At 41.9% G+C, this 27,537-nt stretch overlaps 1 protein-coding gene across 1 annotated transcript in view; it reads left to right on the top strand.

Moving 5' to 3' along the window:
* Positions 1-346: 346 nt before the first annotated feature.
* ptk7b (protein tyrosine kinase 7b) overlaps positions 347-27,537 on the top strand; it is a 90,099-nt gene continuing 62,908 nt past the window's right edge. Inside the window, exon 1 of the mRNA XM_074646668.1 lies at positions 347-911. Coding sequence (XP_074502769.1) covers positions 803-911 — 109 coding nt within the window. The 5' untranslated portion in view covers positions 347-802. The remainder of the gene's footprint in view (positions 912-27,537) is intronic.

Below are 27,537 nucleotides of genomic sequence, written 5' to 3' on the forward strand. Positions count from 1 at the left end.
CCTTTTTTAAAAAGTTTAATTTAATTTATCTATTCATTATTATCATTATTATTTGTATTATTATTATTTATTTATGTATTCTATTTTTATATATATATGTATGTATATGTAGGTATGTATATATGTATGTGTATGTGTATGTGTATGCATATGTATGTATGAATGTATATATATATATATATTATTTTTTTTTTTATTATTATCATTAGTATTTTTTTTGCTCAGGTCATTTCTGTGATGCAAAAAAAATAAATCAAAAATCAAAATCAAAATAAATTACACTTTCTATGATTTATTTTGAAAGTCCTCACCGGAACTGCCGTGTATAGTTTCCGCCTACTTGCCGTTGGTTGTAAAGCTTCACACTACAGACTAGAGAGCTGAGAGGAAGCAGAGTGAAACACCGCGGAGCTGAACTCCCTCTTGTTGCAGACTGAACCGAACTGCGACCGGCGGTCTGCGGCTCTGTACGCAGACGGACGGCGGCTACACACAGACACAGAGACCGGGTTGTAGTTAAACCTCCGAGGACCTGAAACCCAACACCAACCGTCCGTTGTCTTCACCCAACTGAAGTCTAAACTTCTGCTCCAAACTTTCGGCGGTTCGTTCTCCTCGGTGTGTGAAGTGAACTCGTTACCGTCTCGCTGGCCTGTAAACCGACACACAGACGCGTCCACATGTTTCTGCCTTGTTAGGTAGCTAGTTTACACAACAACCAGGTGAGCAGGCCAGCGACCTGCGCAGGTAACTCGGGTTAGTTTACCTGGACGCTCCCGTTGCCGAGCACCAGGATCTCAGGATGGATCTACCAGCAGAGAGGGAGACCCGGCGGCGGCGGAGGGAAGTGATTAACCGGAGGAAAACACCGGTGGAAATCGTCTACACCATCGGTATTATCTGCCTCCAAGGTTGGTACCAAGCTATTGGACATTTCAAACACACAGTACCCTTATATTTCTGTTTATTTCTATTCACTCAGAGGCTGTGAAACAAGAACAAACTCACTGCTACACTCATTGTGGAGCAGGACCCAAACATTGACCTCCATGCTTTTTCTAAAGGGGTTTTGCTGTTTGCTGGTTAAAGTTAGTTATTTGGGTTTATTTCTGCTTGCACTGAACAAAAGAGTGAAAGTCTCATTTATACAGCTGCTTTTTCTCATTCATTGCTCCAGGACCCAGACATTGACCTCCATGCTTTTTCTAAAGGGGTTTGTTGCTGGTTCAAGTTAGTTATTTGGGGCTTATTACTGCTTGCACTGTACAAAGTCACATTTACAGCTGCTTTTCCTCATTCATTACTCCAGAGAGAAGCTTTCTATTGAGTTTAAAACTAAATTTTGTGTGGGGGTCAATGCACCCCTCCCCCTTCCTCCATTGACCCCTAGTTTTGGGGGAAGTAAATGTAAATGATTATTTCATCCATATGATTTAACTAGAAACTGGAAAAATATACACAATACCAACAATTGACACTAGTGTTGCAACGATTAATCGATTAGTAGTCAACTGTTAAGTTAATCGGCAACTATTTTGATAGTTGATTAATCGGCTTGTGTAATTTTTTAATAAGAAAAAGGTCAAAATTCGTAACAAGCTAATGTTCATTTCCAAACACACTAGTACGCTTTCTGTTTATTTCTATTCATTCAGAGGCTGTGCAACAAGAACAAACGGTCAAATTACACTCATTGTATGTAGCAGGACCCAGACATTGACCTCCATGCTTTTTCTAAAGGGGTTTTGCTGTTTGCTGGTTCAAGTTTGGGCTTATTACTGCTTGCACTGTGCAAAGAGTGAAAGTCACATTTATACAGCTGCTTTCCTCATTCATTACTCCAGAGAGAAGCTTTCTATTAAGTTATAAATTAAAGAGTTTAAACTACATTTTGTGTGGGGGTCAATGGAGAAAGGGGGCACCCCCTCCCCCCTCCCCAAGGACCCCAGTTTTGGGGGAAGTAAATGTAAATGATTATTTCATCCATATGATTTAACTAGAAACTGGAAAAATATACACAATACCAACAATTGACATTAGTGCTGCAACGATTAATGATTAGTAGTCAACTGTTCGACATTTTTTTCACCATTTTTAACATTTTATAGAACAAACAACTATTCGATTAATCGAGAAAATAATAGATTAATCAACAATGAAAATAATCGTTAGTTTCGTCCCTAAACTAAAATGCGACCAGGGACGAGATTTCCAGCTTAAACCTTGAAAACATGTCATTTAAATGTGGTACATTTAATACGTAAAGCTAAATCTTAAACACATATTGTCTGTATTAATGAAACTCACCACTAATGCTGCAACTAATGGTTACTTTTATTATTGATTAATCAATTATTCATTTTGTCGATAAATTGGCAGAAAATAGTGAACGCTGCCGGTTGTCATTTCCAATAGCCCAAGGAGACGTCCGAAACTCAAAGAAATTCAACTTACTGTGACGTGTGACAAAGGAAAGCATCAAATTCTCTAATTTGAAAAGATGGAACTAATAAATGTGAATATCTTCTGGTTTCTTTACTCCTCTATGACAGTAAACTGAATATCTTTGTGGACAAAACAGGACATTTGAGGACGTCATCTTGGGCTTTGATCGCCATTTTTCACCATTTTCTGACATTTCATAGACCAACCAACCAATCGATTAATCAAGAAAATAATTGACAGATTAATTGACAATGAAAATAATTGTTAGTTGCAGCCCTTGTTTACATATTACCGTAGTTACACAGTAATTAAATGTGTAGTCTGGAGCAGGGGCATGGTGGGTTTCCGTCTATCACTGAAGGCAGCCTTGCCATGTCATTATGTATTCCCAGGAGTATACTTCCATCCTCACACAACACATTGGACACGCCATTCCTGATTATCATATTCATAACTCTGTTTGCATGTTTGAACAGCCTCTCGGAGCCCCAGCGCGACATGCTTTCATGGGTGCCATTCGTATGGAGAGCACGGGTGGAGAGCAGTGCTCTGAGTGTTATCCAAAAAGAGAAGAGCCAGAAAAAAGAGAAATTAACATGACGCAACGCCCCCCAACACATTGTCAAAGCCTTTTAAAAGTTCATAACCTCGGCCGCAGAGCCATGAAAGGATCCTTCCTAGTTTGTGGAAGGAATGCTCTTATCCCTGCCAAGGATCAGGCTCATTAACTCACCGCTCATCATGTCAAAACTCAGTCAGTTTTATCTCATCTCCACACGTAGACGAGCGCAGATTGTGTTTGCCTGAGCCTTCAACACGACCGTGATAGCCAGAGTGGCTGAAAAATTCCTTTAAGTTGAAGTGTCTGTCTGTCGCCCCCCTCCAGTCTCCTCATGGTGCCCACTTTGGGATGAATGTGTCCTCTGTGTGCAGGCAGCAGGGGAGACGGAGGCTGCTATGGGTTGGTGTTTATAAGACTCATGAATAGAGCCAAGCCAGGTACTGTCATGACAGCCTCGCGCTTTAGAAATGTCCTATTTTTAAAAGGGCTTTCCGAGGCCAGAAATGGCGGCGAATGAGACATTTTTATAGTGGCTTTACTCCCACATGAAGCTGTCCACACCAAACGCACCATGTTTCTGTCTGATCTGCTGGATCTGGCCACCGCGGTCAAATATTTACCCAGATCTTTTTTTTATTTTTAGTTTACAGTAATCGTTCTGTTTTTGCTGCTCCACTCTTCGCATCTTGATCTGATTTCTATTTGTGGCTGACCAGCAGCGCCAATGCAGCTCTGAAGCAGCTCACAGTAGATGAAAGCTACTTATGGAGTTAATGTCCATAATGTTAATGCATTCGCATCCGCCTACCTATTCCTTTTTCACCCCTTCCTCCTCGTGTGTTTTTCATTCTCATTTCCCCCCCTGCTTGCTTCATCAAGGCACAATCACATTCCTGAAGTATTTATGTGAAGAAATGACTGGGCGTATTGCCGAGGAGCGGAGATAGATGTGAAATGTCTATGTAACATCCTAGAGACCCTCCTCTTTGATCCTTCTCCCTCACGGTGCAGCTGGAGAAGATCTCTCCTGGCACATTAATAATTTGGATGCCTGTGCAAAAACTAATAATCATCTCATGATGATTTAGGTGTGCCATCAAATTTCGTGATGGAATTCAATAGTGAGTCCAGACTTTATTGACTTATATATCTTGTCTTCTTAACCCTCTGAAACCCAAGCATTGATTTCATTGATGTATAATTTGTTTTATTGTTTTAAGCTGTCTCTAGCAAGTCCCTGATTAAAAAAACTCAATATTTTCTTGATCTTTTTTTTTTTTTTTTTATAAAAACAAGGGTCTGTCACAAATACCTTTTTTTTTGGGCTTCCAAGCTTCGGTGAGGAATATTTAAAGGTATTTGAAGCTTCACGGAGCAGCGCGACGCAGCAGACTGCCATGTTCTTTTGCCGCACTACTGTACACACATGCATCTCTACACACAGCAAACAGCGATATCATATAAATGCTACGGTAAGAGTAAGTGACATATGTATAAAAAGCAAGAAAGACCACTTATGGTGGGCGGTTGGGGAGGTGGATGGGCCCAACATACACCGGAATTTAAACCAGGAGATCCGTGCTAGAGACAGTTTGTTACGTTAATGACGTTTGTGTTGTGTTTTCCATAGTCGGGTTACATTGTTTCCATACATAATCTACTTAATTTACATACTTATTTTAAGCCCAATCATGACGTTTTCTCACCCTAACTAAGTGTTTTTCTTGCCTGAACCTAACTGCAGACGTTTGCTTGGCGTACAAATGACACGCGAAAAGGCTAAAATGCGTACTCGTACAGAATGCCCATGTTGTGGCGTGGTATTTATACGCCTTTCTGTGAGCCCGGTTGGATACAGTTTAGAGTCTGGGGTGTTGGGATATGTAGTGTTTGTCTACATCAGTCAGGAATAGGTACTACTAAACAGTTTCTAATGGATCTAAACTGCAGGAGTAGCAAGCCCCAGTGTATATTATACAGTTTGTGTAATGGATTTGTTCTTCAGTCAATAAATTGATGGTGTTTTGCCCAGAAATATGAGGGATATAGGAAGTCAGCATTGTGCAGAAGGTCTCCTGTATTCAGGAATCGACCAGTGTTTTACTAAGTGGTGCTTTCACGGTTTCCAATACAAGGTCCATGAAGCTAATCTGCAGCATTTGTCCTGTTTCAGCTGGAGAGCAGCTCTGAGCAGATACCATAGAGGCTTTTTTTCTGGATATTTTGTTGGCTTGCCCACCTGCCGCTGCTTTATTTTACAATCTATACGCTTGGCCCTTATTAACCCATGCTGTGCTCGGAGGCTGTTTGCCTGCACACTGGTCCCGATTGTCTGAATACACAAATTCAGAGGGGATGAAAGGATGATGTCTAAATAAACACAGGAATATATTGTGTGAAGTGGTATTTGTCTGTTTACTATCGGGTTGCTGTTTACAATCCTGTGGTGGATAAAAATCGTCAAAAGGAAATTGTACTGTTGGAATTTATTTAAAAACATTTGAGTGGTTTACAATACACTCAAAAGATTGGTATCTTTTGTGCGCAGCTGTTGATGCAATAAACCGCTGTAATCGTATTTATACATCATTATTATAGTTTTATCATATTGCTAAACAATTTTAAGGAAGATTATTTTTTTTCTTTAAAACTGAACTCTACTATTTTTAACCACCACACCAATTGATTCTGATGTTGTGTTTGTTATTTCACTAATAGTGCTGCAGAGGTTGGATATTATATGAACATCTGTGCACATCATTGCATCAATCCACCACAACAGCCTTGCATGTGTTTTATCTTTTATCTCACTTTGTTATGGCAGACTAAGGCAGTAATTCCTGGCTTTAGTATTTTAGAAGTATAGTTTTGCATAATGTGCTGGGCGATAATTCAATTTACCCACTATTGAATTGAAGTCATATTGTGATATGATCTTATTCTATCATTTAACAAGTTTCTGTTGGCTGAATTAATGATTTAGAGCAAGTTGTAGTTATGAACTAAACATAACTTTTATTTTAAAATGGTCATTGAAGGTTTCTTTAAGGTACAGTGCTTAGAATTTGGTGGCATCTAGTGGTGTGGTTGCAGATTGCAACCAACTGAGTACTAGTACAGACTAGTAACACTACTTCAGGAGCAACGGAAGTCAGACTGCGGCTGGCGGTACCACGGTTTTGCACTCTGCATCTCACGTTACCGCAGTTTCACAAGCGTGTTGGAGAACTACGGTGGCTTTCAGGTAATGTAAAAACACTATATCTGACATTTTTGAGGTCAGTACCAAAATTGATTTTTGAGAGTTTTCAATGTCCTATTCATCTTTTTTTTTTAGAAATAACATAGATTATTTATTATTTAAAGAATTGTGACAAAGAAATAATGAACCTGTCAGTGCTCTCTCTCGGACAAACTATGTAATGGTGACACACATTTCTGTTCTACTATTCTCGTTATTTATCATCTGACATATACGCTAAAATCAATACATCTACATCGACCAGTTTACTGGTTTAGCATTAATCTTAACAGATACTGATTCTGGAAAATATTGTCATTAATATTGTGATATTGATTTCAACAATGTCACCGAGCCAGCTCTGGTTTGTGGTGTTTTATTAGATTAGTTTAACATGTAGCGTCATTTAGTCTTCCTGTATGTATAAATATTGTGGAAGACAAGATACATGTAGTCCTGTGGAGAAGAAATGACAGCTATGTTTTAAACTTTCCTATAGACATTTGCTATATAAAAGATCTGTATATGGTCATTATTACAATTTGCCAGGGCCGTTTCAAGGATAGCCTGTGCTCAGAGTCGAGCGTGACAGCAAAACAAAGCATCGAGTAGAAAAAAGATGATGAATAGAGTTTAATAATAAGATCTGGTTCTCAGTGTGTTTGTGCAAATCAGAGAGTTTGACTGGTAGCACGAGTTGTGAGACTGGGGGAGGATTTCTCAAGGTCTTCCATGGCTCTAGTTTCTGGTCATTTATCAGACAGTGTTTATTCAGGTTTAGGTGAAGCCTTTTGAACGTGAGAGTCCTCTTTTCCATCGAGTTGGTATGTGCAGTTTGCACTCACTCTATTGTAGAGGGCTCTTCTCCCAGGGGAGGCTCTTCTTGCACTCTCTCAGAGGTTATAATCATGGTTGGCCACCCAATATCTTAGATTTTGGGTCCTTGTGGGTTATAAATTGATGCGTCCTTGTCTCCTCGGTTCTCTGTCCTCCAGCCCATGACCCCAAAACTGATCTAGGTCTGCCATTTTTAAAGATCTTGAAGAGGAGTGAGGGAGCAAGGAGCCTCCCTCCATACATGTCTGGCTAAATTGAAAACATTAAGGGTGGGGGGAAAAATCTATATAGTGATTTGTTTTTGTTTTTTATTTTGTAATTGATTTTTTTTAATGCCTGAATCGATATAGTTGCTTCATTTGAGTCTATGCGGAGGTAAAAGGAAGTTGCCGCTTTTATTATGTTATTGTTATAGTCTGAATAACGTGACATCACATCCGTTTGATCTGGACATGGCTAAAGCTGCATGCTGACTTTGTCACGTACAGGGAATGTAATCGTAGATAAGCATATAGCCCTAGAAAACATGCAACGCTGTCATAGTTGACATTTTCACGGTGTCTTCAAATTTTAATCAAACATGTGCAAAGATGTCCCATTTGGCAGAGACATGTTACCTTGATGTCTTCACCCACATCTCATCTTTTCTTTGATGCCAAAGAAAGGTAGAAGAAATGCAACAGAGGGAAGCAAGGTTGCATGAATTAGGAATTGAAAAGACACATTGTCCTCACTATGCTTATTTTTCTCCTGACCAAAGTAAATTGGTAGAGCAACAGGGAAAGAAATGCTTCATCTTAACTTCATTTTATTTTTAGTTTCTTGCCGCCATGTCTAAATGTGTTGATTGGAATCATTTTGAAGTTATGGTTCAGTGGTTGCCAAAAACAACGCTCTTACCAGCCCGAGGGAGAGATTAATGAAAGAGAGATGGTTATTATGATAGCTTATAAGATGTTGTGTCAGCTTATATTTTCCATTCTGCAACATTAAATGTGTGGTATGTGTGTAGGAAGCTTACCTGGTGATTTGTTCAGGATCTCCCTGAGGTTTCTTTCTTTAGTCGGACCTGAAAATAAGCACAGTTCATAATGACCACTGCCCTCTGTGGCCCCTGCTGGCTGCTTGTCATCAATAAAGCCAAATAAACAAAGGACTGCGAGGAGCTACTCGCTTTAAATGATGATTACTGCTCCTAATGACCCATGTATTGGAGCTGCTGCTGTGTGTATGTACGTGTGATGGAGTGCATGCGCGTTGGCTCATGTGTTGGTGGTTTTGCTGGCTCTGCTGTTGGACCCTGTGGTTGTGATTGCAGTCGGGCCTTGTAGATCTCTGTCTCTTTCTCCTTCTTTCCTGTCGTGGTTGGTCCGTCGCCCCTCGTGGTTGCCAGTCTGGAGGGATCTCTGTTGTTTATTGACTCGGTGCCTGCTGCTCAGCTCTGTCTCCTGTCTGGGCTGGAGGAGTGGTTCGCCTGCACCCACCACCACCACCACCACCACCACCGCCGCTGCTGACTTTAATTTGTTGTTTTTCATTTTTGTTCTTTGGCGTTTCCAATTACTTACTGCCATGCTTCAATGGGATAGTATGCTGGAAGAGCTTTGTAATTTACCAAGGCTTCAGTCCAGAAAATCACTTCTGTCTAATGCAAAACACATGATCATAACCTATTCTAAATATGTATTTTTTAAAGGTGTTAAATTCAATATCTAGAGCATTAACAACAAACAACTATTGTCTATGTAAAGATATAGAGGAGTAATGTCTACCTGAGCAGAGAATGAAGTCACTCTCCGTCTGTGTGTTATAATCAGAGCTTTTCCGTGCATTGTTGACATCGCCGGGCCGGCCGCACGCACATGCTTTTAGTGCATGTTTGTGCATGTGAGAGTGCCCCACTGGCTAGCTCACGGCTGCCGCTCCACACTGCTCTCATGCGGTGGTTACAGCTGTACAGTAATGTGACATTATTGTTCTTATCAAATGCAGTCGCTGACATCTGTTGACCGTCTTTAACCTCCACTCTGTCTAATCTGCTGTTGCTGGATCACTTATCTGCTATTAGTGATAACCCATGGTTTCATGTCTACTTTTAAAGTGATGAATACAGATGTTTTTATAGGTTCGCCGCTGCAGATATAACCCACTCCGACAGTTGTAAATCCTTACAACAACTTTCCCCCCGCAGGGCAGATGTGAGGCCCTGGTGAGGGGAAGCTCGCCCTCAGAGTGAAACAAAATCCCTGTTTTGTTCCCACGTCGTCGGTGCCAAAGCATGCGCAGCGCCGCCGCTGCATTCAAATGCATCTGATCGAAACGTGCAGGAATGCCTAATTTGGCTTCAGCCCGTTTGAAGGGGAGAGAGGGGAGAAAGGAGGGCAGGAGAGGAGAAAGGCGTCTGGCATGCCGTTGCATAATCCAAGCAGCCATTAACTCTTTGTGTCCTGAGGCTGAATGAACTCATCATAGCAACGGGCCACAGGCAGAGTGACATCAGGCAGCTCTCAATCAGTCCTCAGCTCCTCCCCGCCACGCCAGCAGGTTTAAACAGGCTGAAAAGGCCACTGGTGTTTAATGGGAAGGGCCTTCAACTGTGTTTGATCTTCTAATGAATGGGGTCAGCCGGCTACAACTGACCCTGCAGAGGGCCCGGCTGTTGTTGGGAGAGAATATATTTACCGTCAGTAGTTTGCTCGTCCTCGTATCAGTGCTGATTTACTGTATCATCCAGTTTACTTATTCTCTGTTGTGTTTGGCGGCGCTCCTCATTATGCTGTTTCAGCTCTGGGTTGCAGCCGAGCTCAAAGGCCAGGTCTGTCTCCGCGGCAGCCTGTACAGTGTTAACCTCCCGGTCCTGGTACCTGACTAAACCAGCAGAGCTTGGATTTACTCTGTACGACGGAGCCAGCATAATGTATGACCTGAGCTGGTGGCTTCATCAGCTCTTGGCGCGTGGAGCCTGTGAATGTTTTAGAGCTTTCCGACTCCTTTGAATCCACGCTCATACATTTTGGATGCGAACCAAAGTGCCATACTACTACTACTGGTGTTCTCCCAGCAGGCTTTGGGGGAGCACAGCTGTATCTTTTCGGTTGTTCTCACCACAACACTATTTCTTGAAAGGGTTTCCTTTGAAATTGTCTCTGAAAGAAATATGGGGATGAAGAAAACATACTTCAGAGAGATTTTGGGGGGATATCTCAATTGGAGAGATATCTTTGTGTTTTGCAGCTTGAAGAAAGTATTGACTTGATATATAACAGGGATGGCTGATCAGTCAGGATCGAGTATGACTGTGCGAGCTGAGAACACTGTTCACAGAAGCTTGTGCAAAATGGCTCCATATTTAATTGTGAAATTAGTATTCTCATTTAGGAAATATTTGGTCATATGCAAGCTATTTTATACTTTACTCACGATACAATATTATTACGATTTTAAACATTTTGCGACATGCTTCTTGCGATAAGATATATTGTGATTTATTACCTTTTTTCAACTGCAAATAATGCAGTTTGTCAACATCTGTGTGTTTTACCTAATAAGATACAGTTTTCACTCTGTTCATCTCAGAGTTTTCATTCACATATCTTGAGGTCAGAGGTCAAGGGACCCCTTTTAAAATGGCCATGCCAGTTTTCCTCGCCAAAAATCTAGAGCCTTATTTAGCGTTCTTCCTGACAAGCAAATATGACATGCTGATTCCTTAGATTTTTTAGTTTCACATGATACCAGTATCTTCACTCTAGCTTTAAGACTGAGCCCGCTACAACCTCTGAAAGACAGAATAGCAGCCGGATTGTTAAAAAGTTAGTTTATATATATCATAAAAGATTGATATTTGACGTCCGTTTATCAATACAATATCGCCACGCAAAATATCGTGAGACTATTTAACTAGAGGAATACGAAAAATAGAAAGCCAAATAATAACTAAATGAATCCAAAACTTGAATATACGTACATCTCCAACAGCTACGTTTTTTAGTAGACAAGCACCCCATGGGTCATTTATTCATTCACAGTTTTCTCTAGACACATCAGATCAGGATTAAACCCGTGCACTTTGTTGTACTGCAGAGCTGTTCAGCGTATATGTCACAATGTACTTGTTAACAGTGTGGCAATTGATTTATCATCGATGTTTCCTCTTACTTCCTCTTTTTCAGGATTGTACGTCTTTCTGCGGTTTGCCCTGTAATCGGCCTCTAACAGCGAAACCAGTCTTTCAGTAGATTTATTTATTGGCGACATAAATAATCACCCAGTGAAACCTCTCCTGACCCGAGGTCTGTTACCCAGTCATGTTTGACGATTAAACGTCTCCTCTCCTGCAGCCAGTACGGCCCAGCAGCATTAGCACATTATGGTCTGCATTGTTCTGTATTAGTAGACAGTAATTACCCACAGCAGAGAGGGAAGCTCATTACACGGCCAACATTGTTATTTTCTGTGGTTTTAATTATGTTAAACAACCTCACCAGTCTCTCCAGCTTCATCTTGTTTCTGTACTCGCACTCCGTTTCACCTTCCTCTGCTCCTTTTCATTTCGTTCGTTCCAGTTTCACCAACCATGCCAACTTCTGAATCCCTTTAAACCTCCCGTTCTCCTTTCTGCTGTCCTCTATCTGAACCTCCCTTTGAGTCTGCATTCAAGCCAGACATCAGAGTTTTTTTTAAAAAATCATTTCTGACAGAGGGATGGCACAGCAGAGGCAGACAGAGTGGGTTTGCAGCATGAGGAGGTTTTGGTAAAACTGCACTTCTTTGGTCAGTTGAAGCGATTCTCCTGATGGGAAGGGAGCTAAAACGAGCCTACCGATGTGTGAAATTATGTCAGACAGACACTGGGGAAGTTTGTTTTTATATCCAAACAAATTGTTTTTATTGCTCAAGTTTGTACTGACACACAGGAGTCTGGTTCTTCACTCAGTGTCAGGGCTCTGGCTCTGACCAAAATGCCTCCAGAAGATTTTTGTAATGTTTTACAGCGAGGTGTCCTGTCAGGAGAAAATCTGTCTGTTGGTTTGTTTTCACCGGTGCATCAAGAGGTCACAGGTCAGTCCTGTAACATCTGCTACAGGAAGGTGCTTCCTGTTTGTCTTCCATTATTCCCTCCATCCTTCCACACTACTGTAGCTTCTATTGTGGAGACTCCTATGATGTATGGGGTTGTGCTCTTGGTGTTTATTAAAACAGATTTCATTGTGTGTGTTTTCAGTACACTTGATCAAAACTACTCTGGCGGTTTTTGGTATTTAAATGCTTGTTCTGGGTTTCCATGGAGAATTTTTCTGCTGCACGGTCTAAAAGCTGTTTTTAAAAGGATTTTCCACTCTGCCAGAATAAAAAGTCTTGAGGGGCAAACTTGATGGTTGTATTTTTAGGGGTATTTTTCACATGAAAATGGCCCACTATAAAGTTATCTGAATATCTGCACAGGCTGGAAAACGCAGACAGGAAAACACTAAATTTGGATAAAAGTTTTCTTTAAATAAATCACTGGTAGGCAACTTTTTGAGATGATAACACTTGAATGCATTATTATATGCCTGCAGTCTACCCTGTTGAATAAACCTATTTAATTTGAATGAGTGAACATGTTTTAAGATAACTTTGTACCAGTTTCTGCATGAAATTAGAGTGGAGAAGACCCACCTAGCCTGAGATAAAGAGCACCTCTTTTAACATCAGAAGAAATAATTTTCCCCTTTAATGAACTATAATATTCGGCTCATTAAGCCTAATATTTCTGCAAATATTGATTATTTTCTTGATAAATTGATCTATAAACTGTCAAAAATAGTGGATTATTTTCATTATTTTCATTGATTATTTCCTCAATTAATCGATTAGTTGTTTGGTCTATAAAATTTCAGAAAATGGTGAAAAATGTCGATCAGTGTTTCCCAAAGCCCAAGATGAAGTCCTAAAATGTCTTGTTTGTCCACAACTCAAAGATATTCAGTTTACTGTCATAGAGGAGTAAAGAAACCAGAAAATATTCACATTTAAGAAGCTGGAATTTTAAATTTCTTTTTAAAAAAATGACTCACACCGAACCGTCATCAGATCTCTTGCTTTGTCCGACTAACACTCTAAAAATACTGTACATTGTGGCCAATATGAATTATTCCTGGTTTTACCTTAGTTTATCAGTCTTCTGTGGGTGAAATGAAACATTAACTCCAGTCATTGTTATCAGTATCAGCTATTACCAGCCTCAGTCAACAATATTATATATTTTGCCCTCCGAAACCCACATTGGTCGATCCCCACAGAGGACAAATGCACCAAATGATACACACCACTACAATGGGCTGCTCTGTGCAGGTGCAGCCTTGTTGATTGGGGAGCACAGGACAGTGTTTCCTGTTCTTATCTGCTGAGGTGACGACAGATAGAAATGCCCGCGTGTTGTGTCTGACAATTGACAATGGTCCCCTGTCCCCCCTCCTGTGCCAGAGGAAGTTCATATTCTGTTGTGGTTATTTCCTCCCGGCGTTGCGTCAGAGCGGATGGGGATCTCCGCAGCGTCCTCCCTGTTCAACGCCACAGCTTTCACCGCTGCTTTGTGTCCTCATCCAGGTTAGGACCCAGACAGAGGGCCACGGGGCTGTCTTTCCTCACTTTGAACCACGTGGCCGAGGGTTCTCGGCTCTGTGCGTGTGTGTGTGTGTGTATATGTGTGTGGTCAGGATGGAGGGCAAAGGCTGCGATCTCCCTGAGGGTCTGGACAACAGCCTTGGCAGGAGAAGGTCGACAGCTGTTTGGCTGTTGACTTCCTGTGGTGCAGATGGGGCGCCCCCGTGCTGCTGGACACACGGGGCTTTCACTGTCGCTGGAATTTTTAAAATATGTAAACGTAGACTGACGCCACGCAAGAAAGGCTATTTTGCGATTGTGTGTGACATGTGCTTGTGTGATATACACATGGGGCTTGTGCACCTGTGCGTACATATCTGTCTGTATTTTTATAGCGAGTGCTTTATTTGTCCTGGTATGTACCATCATTTCTCAAATTAGACACACAGTTAACTCCTTTATTATTCATTCTTCTTTCTCTGTCTCATTCTTACGCACGACTGGTGATGCTTCATCCTGGGATAACATTTTAAGTGAGTTCATTGCTGCGTGAGAAAATGCGAAGCCTGTGTTGCTGTCTGTATGAGAAGATGTCACCGGAATAGACCAAATCTTTTCTTTATCTCGTGCTTTCTCTGTCTTTTAGTAAAATACTCTCTGCCATTATTCAGATAGTGCATTTCTGCCCATTGCGTTCTTGCACCATGACTTCACCGGGGCTCTTTCATCTCTCCGTGGATGGTTTCCAGGCAGACGTCTTACTCGGCCTTTGTGTGTGTGCCCTCCCGTCCTGTCATTTCGTAGGAAGCAAAGAAAAGGTTGCAGTGAAAGCTACACCCCTGCCTTCCCTGCAACCTTACAGGTCCTTCTTAAAATGAGGTCAGATGACACACGAGCCCCGGGTGCACCTCTTTCTCTCGCTTCCTCACTCCTTTTCTATTCCTCCCTCGCGCTCTTTGAACATTCACATCGACTGTGGCGCGATTTGACGGGAGAAAACTACTGAGTGACTCTGGAACAGCGAGCGCCTCACCCTCTGATGTAACAAAGGGTAGAGAAACCCTCCTGTCTGCTTTCAAAAAAATGTCATGTTCAAACTGTGTGTGGGTTGAGTGACAATCAAATACCCCTGGCAGCATTCCTCACATACATGAGTCAAACGGAGGAATATGTGTCAAAGTTAGCTGCAGTGTTTCCCTGTTGTGTGCTTGTTTTTTGGATCTCGTAGAAATGTCGCAACCATAGCTCATTAAGGCCACACCTTTTCACTTAAAGGCAGGGTTGACGATGTTATCCAGTATACACTATTTGTTATATTGGTTGAAATGGTCTTTACAACCCGACAGCGATCCATTACTTATGAGCTCTGAAAAAGGACCGGAAAAGAGACGTCATCTGTAGCTGCTGTAATCCTGTAAAACGTCTACCAATCACTGCCTCGCGGTCCGCTTGGAAAGAACCAATCAGATGCCTCCCTGCTCGCACCCTACCCTTTGCGTGCACTAGACTGAACTTATAGCGCGTCGCCGCCGCACGTTTCCTGGAGAATGGAAGAGAAAACTCAGCCAAATGTAGCACTGCCATAACATCACTTCATCCTGATGAAAATAGCAGTTATCCTTACATCAGGTTACTTATTAGATTAGAAATAAAAAAAAAGATAGAATTGACTAGAAAAGCAAGTCTTCAGATTTTCAACACGACAACACCTCGGCGGAAAAGAGGCTCGTCATGAATTAATCAAGCGCTCCTATTCATAGACACCCGCACAAGTGTTTCCCATCTCTTACAAGAGAAACATTTGGATGTCCTGCAGCTTTTCCTCCACCACTCCCTCTTTGTTTGATCTTTTCTGGCACTGTACCTCTTTCTAAAACTCTGTGGCTGTTCAAAAGGCATTAAACATGAGCAAGTTCCCCAGTGCAAGGAAACGGTGAAAGGCGTTCACAGAATATGCTGAGTGCATTAAAGACCTGAGCCTCCCAGAGCTGTTGGCCCCATGCACCCCGTTTCCCTCTGTAAACACATTCACAAACTCACACTCAGTTATTCTTTTTTTGAAACATGTTACTTTGAGGATGCCGTTTGGGATTCTCTAAAGTCGGTGCATTTCCTCAAGTCTTTACCAGAAATAAGGTACAAAGTAAAAGGTTGGTTTACTTTGGAAATCTGACTATATTACGTAAATGTTTATGGAAGGAGGGAAAAGTGCACTTGGGCTTTGTTTTTACACTTAGTGAGACCACATCTGGCTTGCTATGAACAGCTGTAAAATACCCAAGACAGCATCATCATAAAGCCTGAGATTCATGTCTTAATTATGTTCTGAAAAGTTGGGAAGCAGATAAAGGCACACATACATCTAAGGAGTTTCAACTCAGGAGAGGAAGTTTTTTTCTATTTCCCAAAGTAACTAGAAAACTTCACAAATTTATATCTACTTGTACAAGTTGGACATGACGAGCTGCCTCTTCCTTTTCATGTCACAGCTGGAAATCAGTGGAGGAAAAGGTTTGGCTGCAGACTGTATATCAAAGTAACTTTTATGGCGGTGTGCTGTTGGTGGGGGAGTCCATAAAAATCGGACTCTGCTTCTTAAACTGTCCTAATAAGACTTTAATTTCAGGCGGGAGTGTGGGTGATTTGGGCAGCTGGAGGACATCAGTCTGAGAGAGGTTAGAGGTTCAGAGAGGAGGTGAGGTCACAGCTCCCCCTCAAAGAGCTGCTCAGGTTTCAATGCAGATGGACTTTAACAAGCATTAACCTGATTCCAAGTGAGGAAGAGACCCAGGTTTTAAGCCACTACAGATGGAAGTGTGAGCTCTTAATCGCAACCCTGTCAGCTTTAAAAGTGTAATGAATGATTAAAGGTCGAGGAGCACACCGAGGATCTATTTGCTCCAGATTCCCTTTTCACAGATGGAAAAGGTAACATTTCTGACAATACGTACTTGTATAGACTTCCTACAAAGGAAATACGATGCATCAACTCATTCCAGCTGTGAACTGTTGGTGGTTGGACATGCTTTGCTCAAGGGGAGCACTTTTCATTCGGCACAGGACCGTCCTTGAGCAAAAACACTGAACACTAAAACTGTGGGGGAGCTAATTACCTCCCTACTGACTTGCATGTATAAGTGACTGTGTGTGCTTGGGAGATACCATAGATTGTGTATAAGAAGTGGACGTAGTCACCTTGACGTCACCCATTGGTTTGTGGACTGCTGTTTTGAAGCCTCGAGTTCGGCATTTTGGTTGTCAACATCTTGTTTGTTTTTTTTCAAACCGGAAGTGACACGAGAAGGTGGAGTTAAGTACAACCGAAAGCTGAATATTTTTAGGCGACCAAAAGTGTTATAATTAACCTTCATGAACTGAAAATGCACTGTGAAAGGGTTAAAATTGTAAGACGAAAATGTGGACAACTCCCAAACCGGTCAATGCCGTGGTAGCGACCTGTCAATCCCAAGATAGCCACGCCCTAAAGCATACCCTGCTTTATGGTCTATTTGACTCTAAATGGGACCATCATTTAGTAAATGAACATCATGCTGTATTGAAAAAGACTTGAAACTAGCGATTGAGACAATAAACTCATGTTTACAATGTTTATTGAGGTAATAAATTAAGTGAGAAGTAAGGTTATTTTCTGGCTATTAGAAAGAATGCAAGGCACTTCTGCATCGGCTTCACTTTTCAGACCTGGAGGTTGCCCAGTGGGAGATACTGACAAAGACATCTTACAGTCACCCAGTAACTTGATCCTGTGATCTTGATCTGATTTTCCCTGTGGGTCAGGTGATGTGAGAAGATCAAGGGCCTGTCCATGCCGTCCCAAATTAATTTATTAAATACCCTTCTAACCTATAAAGCATCAGCCTTTGATGCTGCATCTGATCCCAGCAAACCCAGTCTGGTGGGTGGAGAGGACGTTGACGGGTTTTTTGACTGGCTTTAGACATAAGTACATTCAAACTTCCAGGCAGCCGATTCAACTGTCAGGACGTGAAGCTTCATATTTACTCCCTCTGACACCATCGTAAACTTAACATAAGTGCTTTGTGGTTACAGGATCATAAATTATAGTACTAATTTGTTTTTTTTACAAGAGACTTCATGAGTTTGTTTGCTTGTGTTATAATTAAAAAAGATACCACTAAATATTACAGCAGCTCAACTTTAAATGTTCTCTATACAATATCCAGAACATTAATATAGCAGCAAACAACTATTTGCTATGTAAAGATATAGAGGAGTAATGTCTACCTGAGCAGAGAATGAAGTCACTCTCCCTCTATATGTGTTGTAATCAGCTTCTCCGTGCTTTGCTGACATAGCCGGCTCATACGGCAGTTACAGCGGATAACCGTCCCAACCAACGACTGCGTCACGGAAGCGTAGCGCCCACCCTCCAGTTTCCCCGCTTCCACTGTTGGCGCCGTTAGCACTGTTAGCTACGAGCCACTGGCTCAGCTATCGCCATGTTGAGAGCCGTGCGGAGGCAATAGAAATGCTCCCAATTTTGCATTGAGCACCTTTAAAAGATATAAATGTTCCTGTAACTTCCTGCAGTTTTTACTAAGCCTGCTTAAAACCTACACCATTCACCATTCATATGGAAATTGCGTGCAGAGTCCTGCTAATGCTACTTAGGTTAAGGCTTGTGTGTTTCAGAGTCCCTCATGTGTATGAAGAACATGGTTTTGAGAATAGATTAAATCAGATGCTGGGATTAACCCTCTTTTTCAGATTTCTCAATTAGATTATTGTAGTAATTGTAAACTGACACTCACACATATTGTTTATAGTTTGTTGACAGTTAAATTTAGTGGCGACATTATGACATTTTTACAGTTTTTATGAGCCGAAGATGATTGACTGCCCTCGAAGTAGTGAGTCAGTCTTCAACACCACTTTTTTTCTGTATATGTCTGCGAGCAAAACGCTGTACAGGATCTTGTGGTGTGTCTGAAGTACCCTTTAAGGTCTGTTTTTATGAATGAGGGCTGCTTTTAGGTGGCTAGTTCCTGAGGTCGCACTGAGCCGTGCGGCTTGATGAATCCTCTAGAAGCTGTGCAGTGGAGAACAAGTGGTTCTTGTTAAATGTGAGCCGGAGAGAAAATAGCTGTAATTGAATGTGAGACCATATGCTTCTTATTTGGGGAAAATGCTTCTTTTTTTTTTTAGATCTTGTTAAATGTAGTGTTGCCAGACTACTCAGTGCATGCCATAAACAATGACCCATTTTCAGTGTTTTATGATGGAATATTACTGCATGGCGAAGACCAGTTCCCAAAGACGCTTCAAGCTATTTAATGTGACGCCTTCATTGATTTTTTTCTAGTTTGTAAATGAAACCTCTGTGTTCTTTTCTACTCGGTTCAATGAGAGTATTTCTACATAGACGTGCTGTAGAAATGATGACTGAGTGAATCCTGTAGAAAATTCTGCACTAATAATTTTCATGTGATTTTTGGCACATGGTCTTGTCAGACGTTCTGCAGTTTAACACTATTATCGCCCTTTGAGAGAAAACAAGAGCATCTCTGACTTCTCTCGGCCATCTAAATCAGTCATTCTCAAAGACTGGGTCGGGACCCACAGGTAAGTCGCAGGACATTTTATTAGGGTCGCCAAATAAATTTGCAGAACTTTCTTCTTAGTCTTTTATTTAAGATTTGTATCTGCAGTACACCTTTGAATTGAATTGTAGCCTACTTATAACATTGAATCTAATATGAAAGGCTAGCGTACACTGTTTGTTTTACTGACGAGAGGAAAAATACGAGCCTGTTAACTCCACCTAAATGCATTTATAAAGTATTATAACGTGTATTAGAACTGTCATGATACCAAAAATGTAATAGTCGATACCAATACCAGGGAAATTCCACGATTCTCGATACCACGGTAAAAAAACAAAAACAAACCTCCTGCCGATTTCAACACGGATTTGTTGTTCACAATGTAGCATTATCAGGAAAACTTCTATTGTCCCTGGGTCCCGCCGAATTCACACCAGAGCAGCGGTGAAGTGCGGCGAACTGCCATGCAATCTCTGTGAAAAGCTGTGGCGGCAACTCCCGAGCTCAGCAAGCTGCGCCCGTTTGATTCTGCGGCAAACAACAATTGGGAAAAGTTTAACTTTTAGCAGCGAAGTGCGGCAAAAGAGGACCAGCAGCCAATTTGTAAACAGATCTTGTGACTCTTGTTACATTTTGACCTATGTTACACAGAATTTCTTCCTGCCTGAAACATATGAATACACCTCCCGGCCGCAGAAAAGTATATTTCTTACCGTAACGTTTTCAGAGTTTTGGCATCGACTCAGTACCGAAGTATCAGTTTTCATTAATGCGTGCATAAAACAAAGTTGTCATTTATCAAACATATATCTCTACGAAATGACTGGTTTACCTACTCACGATAATAGAAGGTTGATGTAAAAATGGTCAGGAATGTAAATTTACGCACAAATTCGTTCTTCTCACGAATTTTAGATACGGCCTATTGTGGGTCGTGATGTATTGTCATTTTTTAAAAAGTGGATCCCCAGAAAATAAAGTTTGGGAAACACTGATAGTAATGCCTTTTCATATTAACTTGTTTAACACACAGCGCCGAGCAGGTGGCTGCATGAATCTGAAATATAGGTTGACTGAAGGTATTTGAGGAGATGTAGCTGAAGTGTGTTGTTTGTTTTGGCCTCATTCCAACAGAACTATGCTAATCCAAGTGAAATAACGGCTCGCTCTGCAAAATAAACAAAAACCTACTTGTACCTTTTTTCTGGGCAGCCTGTACATTTTTTTTCCCCCTTTTACATTTAGTGTTTGCTTTATCTTGGAAGTTGTTGGTTGAGTGAAGCAGTTTGATTTTTCAAGAGGTTTGCACTTTATATGCTACATAGGAAGAGGTGGGCTGTGGTAAAAGAATATATTTGCTACTGCAGACAGCAGAGTATTAAGTTACAGAGCTCTGATATTTTTCTTCATTTAAGCTGTAAGTGGCAGACTTGTCAGAAAGGTATTTTCATGGATTCATAGCCGTGCAGGGAAGCTGGGCGTGCCTTCAGACGTTACAGAGTGAAGTTCAGTTCCTCGGATCAGTGGCTCTTTGTTACTGCGTGTTAGAAAACGGCTATTCTGACCCTCCGTTGTAAGCCACAGTCTCTGTAGTCATAAGCCTGACCCTGGGTGTCGAACTGACAGAGTTGGAGCTTTATGACCAGAGGTCGAGACATGTGTTTTAACCTCAGGTCCTGAAACACTGAGACTTCTGTATAACATGACCTCTCACCTTTAAACAAGGCAAATCTGCTCCTTACAGGGTCATTATCTGATTATCCCCAACATGTAATTTCACACAGGAAAACTCCATCTTAACCAGCCGCAGCCATGTTGTGTATTTAACAAGGTCTTAAATCCTGACAAATTGTCACTTTTCTCTAAACAGCTTCAGCTGCTCTGCATCGTCTGTTTACTCGGACAAAAGCCGGACTGTTGCAATGTTGATAACTCTCAGGATGTAAATTCTTGTGTTCTTTGTGCTACGAGGCAAAAGTCGCCTCAGAAAATACAGTTTATCCGAACTTTAGTAAACCAACACTGTGCTGACGCAGTGGCTATCAACGGCTCCTCGACCCCTCTCTTTATGTTTGTGTGAAACTCAAACAAAGTCTGCGTCACCTGCCTTCACATAGTGGAATAGATTTTTTTTCTTCGTCCACACTGTCAACAAAATGCGTCAAAAGCGGACAGAGCAGAGGTAATTTAGATGGCATCTACTCATTGTGCAGTCGTGCACAGAAACAGTAAAGCTCCTCCGAGCTCGACCCCCGACAATCCGTTCGGTGGGCAGCTTTTCAGGGCAGAGGTGTGAGACGGGGAGCAGGCAGAAAAACAGGTTCCTGGTGATAAATAGCAGGCCCGGTTTGGAAAGTGTCTCCTTTCTGACAGAGGATCGGGCTTTGTCTTGAAATGTGAGCTGCCTCTCTGCAGCCACTGCCAGCTTCTCAGAGGCTCTGACTTTCAGCGGCTGGAGGGGAGGGGAGAGAGCTTTATGTTACAGGGGGATGCCTCTGGGTGACATGGAGGGATAAAAAGATTTGAGTAGCTGTTGCTGTCTGTTAAAGGGGATTACCGTTTAATTAGAGCTAAGGCCAAGGATATAGCAATCAGTATATTTCAACATGAGGAGCTGTCAACCAGTGTCCAGAACTCAAATATTTGATCATATCAAGAGACAATGAGTCACAAACTACATTTTTTCTTACGTGTAGCTGATATTATACAACCACCTGTTTAATCTCTCATTGTAATAACATTTTCAGAAAGCCACCTATTAGAGGGTGGGAATGACCAGAGTCCCCACAATACAATATTATCACAATACTTAAGTCACGATACGATCTTCGATTTTAAACATTTTGCGATACGCAGAGTATTGCGATAAGATATATTGGGATTTCTTAACGTTTTCTTCCCGACAAGCTAGTATGACATGATTGTTACCTATTGATTCCTTAGGTTTTAGTTTTGTGTGATGCCAGTATCTTCACTGTAACATTTTTAGAAAGCCATCTATTTTGGTGTGTTTCTTTAAGTAGGTTTAAGGCCCTGCCACATCAAGCTGACGGTCGGCCGTCGGCAAGTTTGGGCCGTCCGTGAGCGTCTGCCTGCCTAATTTTTGCGGTGTGTCCCAGACTGTCGTCTCCAGTCTGCCTGTTTCTGCTCGTGTCTGCCCGTGTCTGAGGTTTTTCGGCTGATTCAACACGTTGAATCGGCGGTAGAGCCCGCCGCTAAGAGAAATCACACTGATTGGCTGTTCAGCTTAAGCGAATCAGAGCAAGAGAAGAGAAACAGATGTGAGGAAAGCAAGCACACGATTAAAGTCTTGAGGAAGGCTATTCTCATTTTTCTTCTTCATCTCATCTGATCATTCAATACGTGGATATTTTCACAACACGGCCATCTGGAATGAAGTTAAGTGGTGAGTGACAGTGGTGTGAAAATGGTCGGCAAACCCAGCTTTGTTTCATGTACGTATCATAACAACAGCTTGTATAGTCGCAGTCCTCGGTCTCCTAGTTTCCCTTTTTGAATGTATTTTGATATACAGACTACCGCCTCCTCCTGTTGGCTGTAGTCTTTGCTTTGTGTTCAAGTGCAACTCGTCGGCCAAGACAAAGCTGACGTGAGGCGACGCAACAGTCAGCCTTCATCGCCGCTAGTCCTTTGATGTTGTGTTGCTGTGTCTGGGCCTTTAGGGTTGATTGATTTTCTGCAACCAACATCACTTTGAACTTTAATGCTTTCTAATGCGATACTTCAAAATGCAAATAAAAATGTGAATTTTATCTGTGATGGTTACTGTCACAGATAAAATCGCTGTTTCACTTGGAATTATGACTCATTTAGTTTCCTTTTTTATCTGTAAAACACTGCAGCCATTCTGTGTGGTTCCCCTTTAGGGCTAAGCTTGACTAATCGAAAGACATGACGCAGATTAAAGAGCAAGAAAGATTTTCCTTTCTTCTTTCAAACAGTTGTTATATGTTATGAGAAACTGGAAGTTCCAGGGGGAGATGAGCCTCATATTTCAGTCCGGAAATGTACTCGTAGCACCCCTTTAAAGATATAATGCTTGGAGCCCAAGTAGACCATTAGTATTAGCAGGTGAGATACGTTGACGCTAACATTTATAATGAGATCCCTCTGCTGTTGATCTCTCTGTAGTCTTGTTTTAATGAATTGAGCTGCCAGGGAAACGCTGACCTTGTGTGTCCTGGGATCAGCTCGACCCTCTTTTTGGCTCATCTCCTCCTCGCACCTTGTTCCTGGTGTCCTCAGGTGTGTATTTGGGTTTATCTCTCTGTAGGTGAGGTTGTTAATGCCAGGAGGTAAATTGAAGTGAGGATTTGCCCACAGCAGAAGCTTGGGTGCCCAGCGCCACTTTTCACGGGTCACAGATTTCGCCTTAGTGTGTCCCCTCTGGCACAATGGTACAATCCCTGCTGTGCCCACAGCTGCACTCCGTAGTAAAATACCTCCTTCCAAATTGACAAAAACACTCGCATATACACGCAGGGGAGTGAAGTGGAGTGCCCCAGATCTTGTTTCCTTGGAAAAAAGCCTGCAGGAGTAGTGTGTAATGGCAGCTGATGCATGCAGTCCATCTAATCTGCTCCCTGTGTGTCAGTGATGGATGTGGATGACGGGTGTGGAGATTGTGCAGGCTCATTACCGTCGTGTCAGAATGCCTGCATCTGCACATACACTACACCATAGAACAGCTCTTGTTTGGTTTCACTGTGACCCTGCGTGTGTTAAATACATGACGAATATGTGTTGTCAAGTCATTCTTTGGACATGCTTGCCAAGGGCGAGTGTGACTCACAGGATTCAGTTCTTTTTAATGCCTTTTCCCGAAACCAAAACATTTTTTTTTGTCATAGTTAAGCTCACTCTAAATGTTTACCCCCTGCATTTCAGCTAAACACAGACAGAATGAAACACTTAACCTGTGGCTGATACAGCTGGGGGATCTGGGAGAGCTGTGGGAAATTCAGACAATGTGTGTGAGGCATTCTTGCCGGTGGGAGTGTGGTTTCCTGGGCTTGTTAATATTAGCCATGAGGGCAGAAGAATACACAGTCTGAGCCATCAGTCGTAGAAGGCTTTGATCAACCAGTGAGACCAACAGGGAGTCAGCAAGAGTCCTCCAGCTCTGCAGTGGACCTTGACTCACCGTCGGAGGATAAACCTGGTGGGCAGTAACCGAATGGATTCTTGCAGGACTAAACACAGACACAGATACGATCCTGTCAGTACCACTGTGTTTTATTAAAATATATCTTATCTATAGGCAACATATATAAGGCACAGGAAGTGAATTATTATCATACTGTGAATTTGTAAGCTCTTGTGCTTTGCACAGAGCTTACACCCGCCCGCTCGCTCGCTTTCATCCGGCTCTGAAGCTCTGTATGTTGCCGTTACCTGGAAAATTTTGCGGTGTCGGCAGCACAGCGGTGGTAGAAAATAACCTTATATTTTGATATTAATAAAATGTACCCAAATTCACGAATATGTAGGATATTACTACTGGCATTAATGTAATATTACGTCACAACGTCTGCTGCATTAGCGATGTGTTTATTTGCATATAGGGCGGGGAAGTGAGATACGATCACAAGTGGCCACTCAAAACGCATGTGGAGACGCATTCTAATGCCAGGTGTGAGCAGGACCATTGAGTGAAATGCTAATGTCAATATGCTAATGTGCTCACAATGCTAACATGCTGATGTATAGCAGGTACAATGATTATCACGTTAACCATCTTTGTTTTGGCATGTTAGTATGCTAACATTTGCTACTGAGTAGTAGTAGAAGTATTTGACCTGATGAAAGGTCAAATGTAAAGTGAAAGGATCACTTAAGTTATTACGATTCACCGTAACCGTCTCTACCAAAGTTTATGGCAATCCATCCAATAGTTGTTGGGACATTTCACTCAAAATCACAAATGACAACTTCATAGTGGCACTAGAGGAAAAGTCAAGGATTCACCAATCAATGTCATTAGGGTTTATCCTCTGGGGAGCAAAATCTCATTCAGTCCATCCAACATTTGTAGATATATCGGTCTGCATCAAAGTGGAAAACAGACCAAACAACTAAAACCATCCTGAGAGCCCCGACGTCAATGTGGCTAAAAAGTACTACCATTAAAACTGCCTTGCCATACATTAGTCTCTAATTCACATTATTCACATAGCAACACAATCCGTTGTATATTGGGCAGAACAACCTCACGTATAAATATTCCAATTAAGCATCAAGAGGTGTCGTTGCACTCACTGTTTTCTCTCTAATCATCAATGATCAGCACTGCTAATGAACACATGTGATCTGATTATGTAATCACTACTACTAGCTTGATTTATTCAAATGATTTCATGTCTTAAACACGTTGGCAGTTGCAGCTGTTTAATTGAACCGTTTCATTAGCGCTTGCCAATCCCCTTTTCTCCATGGCGTTTTGTCCATGCCATGTGTGTGTTAACCCATCCCACTCTGAGCGAGCTGCTACCCATACTAATGCGGAGCAGGATTTCAGTGTAGAGAGCTCATTGAAGGGCTTTAAAGGGGGGCTGAGTTTTGCAGGGCTGTCACTCTCTCATTGAGGAGCAGAGGAGCGCGCCTCAACACATCTTACTCCAATACAAAGAGAGGCTGTGATGTACATACAAATGAGCCCATAATAGGTGGTTTTGTCACTCAATTCCTTCTTACTTTAATCTGACGAACAAACCCTCTGTGTGTATGTGTGTGGATGTGCACATTTCACCTTAATCAAAGCTCTTTTTATAACCGTGAGCAGATCCTACATTCATACTTGTGTTTTGAAGAGTCTGATGAGGAGAAACTCAACTCAGCACCCCCGTCTTCCTCAACCCCCTCATTCCCGCCCCCATTTTGCCCCCTCAGCCTAAATCCTGGGAAAAGCAAAACATTGTTCATTCTCGGTGTGCATGACCTGCAGGAGATGGTGTGTAAAGCAGGAAGTAATTAGAGCTAATTATTCTGCTTTAATCATCGCAAAAAGTACTCCACGGCTGCTGCTTCCCCACTGTAGTTGGTTAACCAGCGTTTTCAACATATAATTATTGTTCATAGCAGTTTGTTGTTCACATTGAGACAGAGAGGCAAAGGCACATGATGTCCTTGGTTTACAACCACTCTGAGTCATCTGAAAGTGCGTCAGAAATCTCAGATAAATTTGCTGGTATCAGACGCCAAACACGTCCACATTCCACATCTTTGTTGTTATACTTCTCCTTTAAAACCTTTTTCTTTCCTATGTTTGTTTTGTTTTTAGTGTTAGACCTCCCTCCTTTGCAGTAAGACTTTGCTCACGTGTTGCTCTTCTGTCCTCCTTGCTAGGGCTGCATAATTGATCCAAAATGTTATCGAAGTGGCAATATGGCCTACTGCAATAGGTGCAATCTTTGATTATGGCGAAATGTGTACCAAAATACCATCCATCCATTATCTGTAAAGATTATCATATTCAGGATCGTAGGGGGGCTGGAGCCGATCCGATCTGACATTTGGCGAAGGCGGGGTACAGCCTGGACAGGTCGCCAGACTATCACAGGGCTGACACATAGAGACAGACAACCATTCACGCTCACATTCACACCTACGGGCAATTTAGAGTGCTGCAGAGGTGTCCTGGCCTGCAAGTTACTGAACATTACAACCAAACTAATTTCCCCTTTTAAAAAAAAACAAAAAACGAAACAGCCCTATAAGCAAATAAAACATAAGGAAAAAGAATAACAGATCATTAAGGCCAGACAGATTTTAATCAAGTGTGCAATTCTGCAAAGTATGAACATTCAACAAGAATTTTAACTTGGTTTATACTTTTGCATTAATCCCATCCCAAAATGAACATTGGTTTCAAAAGGTAAACAACAGCACAAGTAAAGTGCACTCTTGCTACATAACATTAAAGGAACTGAATTTGAAATTGTAGACACAGATCCACAGGTGGAATATAGACAGCCGTAATAATTACTACTGTCAGCAGATAGAAGGGTCGACACATGACCGACAGAGCCTCTAAATCAGGGGAACAGTGACGGTCAGTGATTTGGCTGTTTGTACACCAGCCATTATGCACATAAATACAGAGTCCGTCCCCCTTTTGGTCTTACTGTACCAGAGTCTTTGCTTCGGTCCAGGCGGTGGATTGTGCGGCCTGCTAGCTGCACAGCAGCGTCGGGTATCAGCGGGTGAAGCCAGGTCTCCATTATTAACATCGTGCAGCAGCCTCTGGCGGACTTGTAAGC

The sequence above is a fragment of the Sebastes fasciatus genome, chromosome 9 (assembly GCF_043250625.1).
Source record: "Sebastes fasciatus isolate fSebFas1 chromosome 9, fSebFas1.pri, whole genome shotgun sequence".
Lineage (NCBI taxonomy): Eukaryota > Metazoa > Chordata > Actinopteri > Perciformes > Sebastidae > Sebastes > Sebastes fasciatus.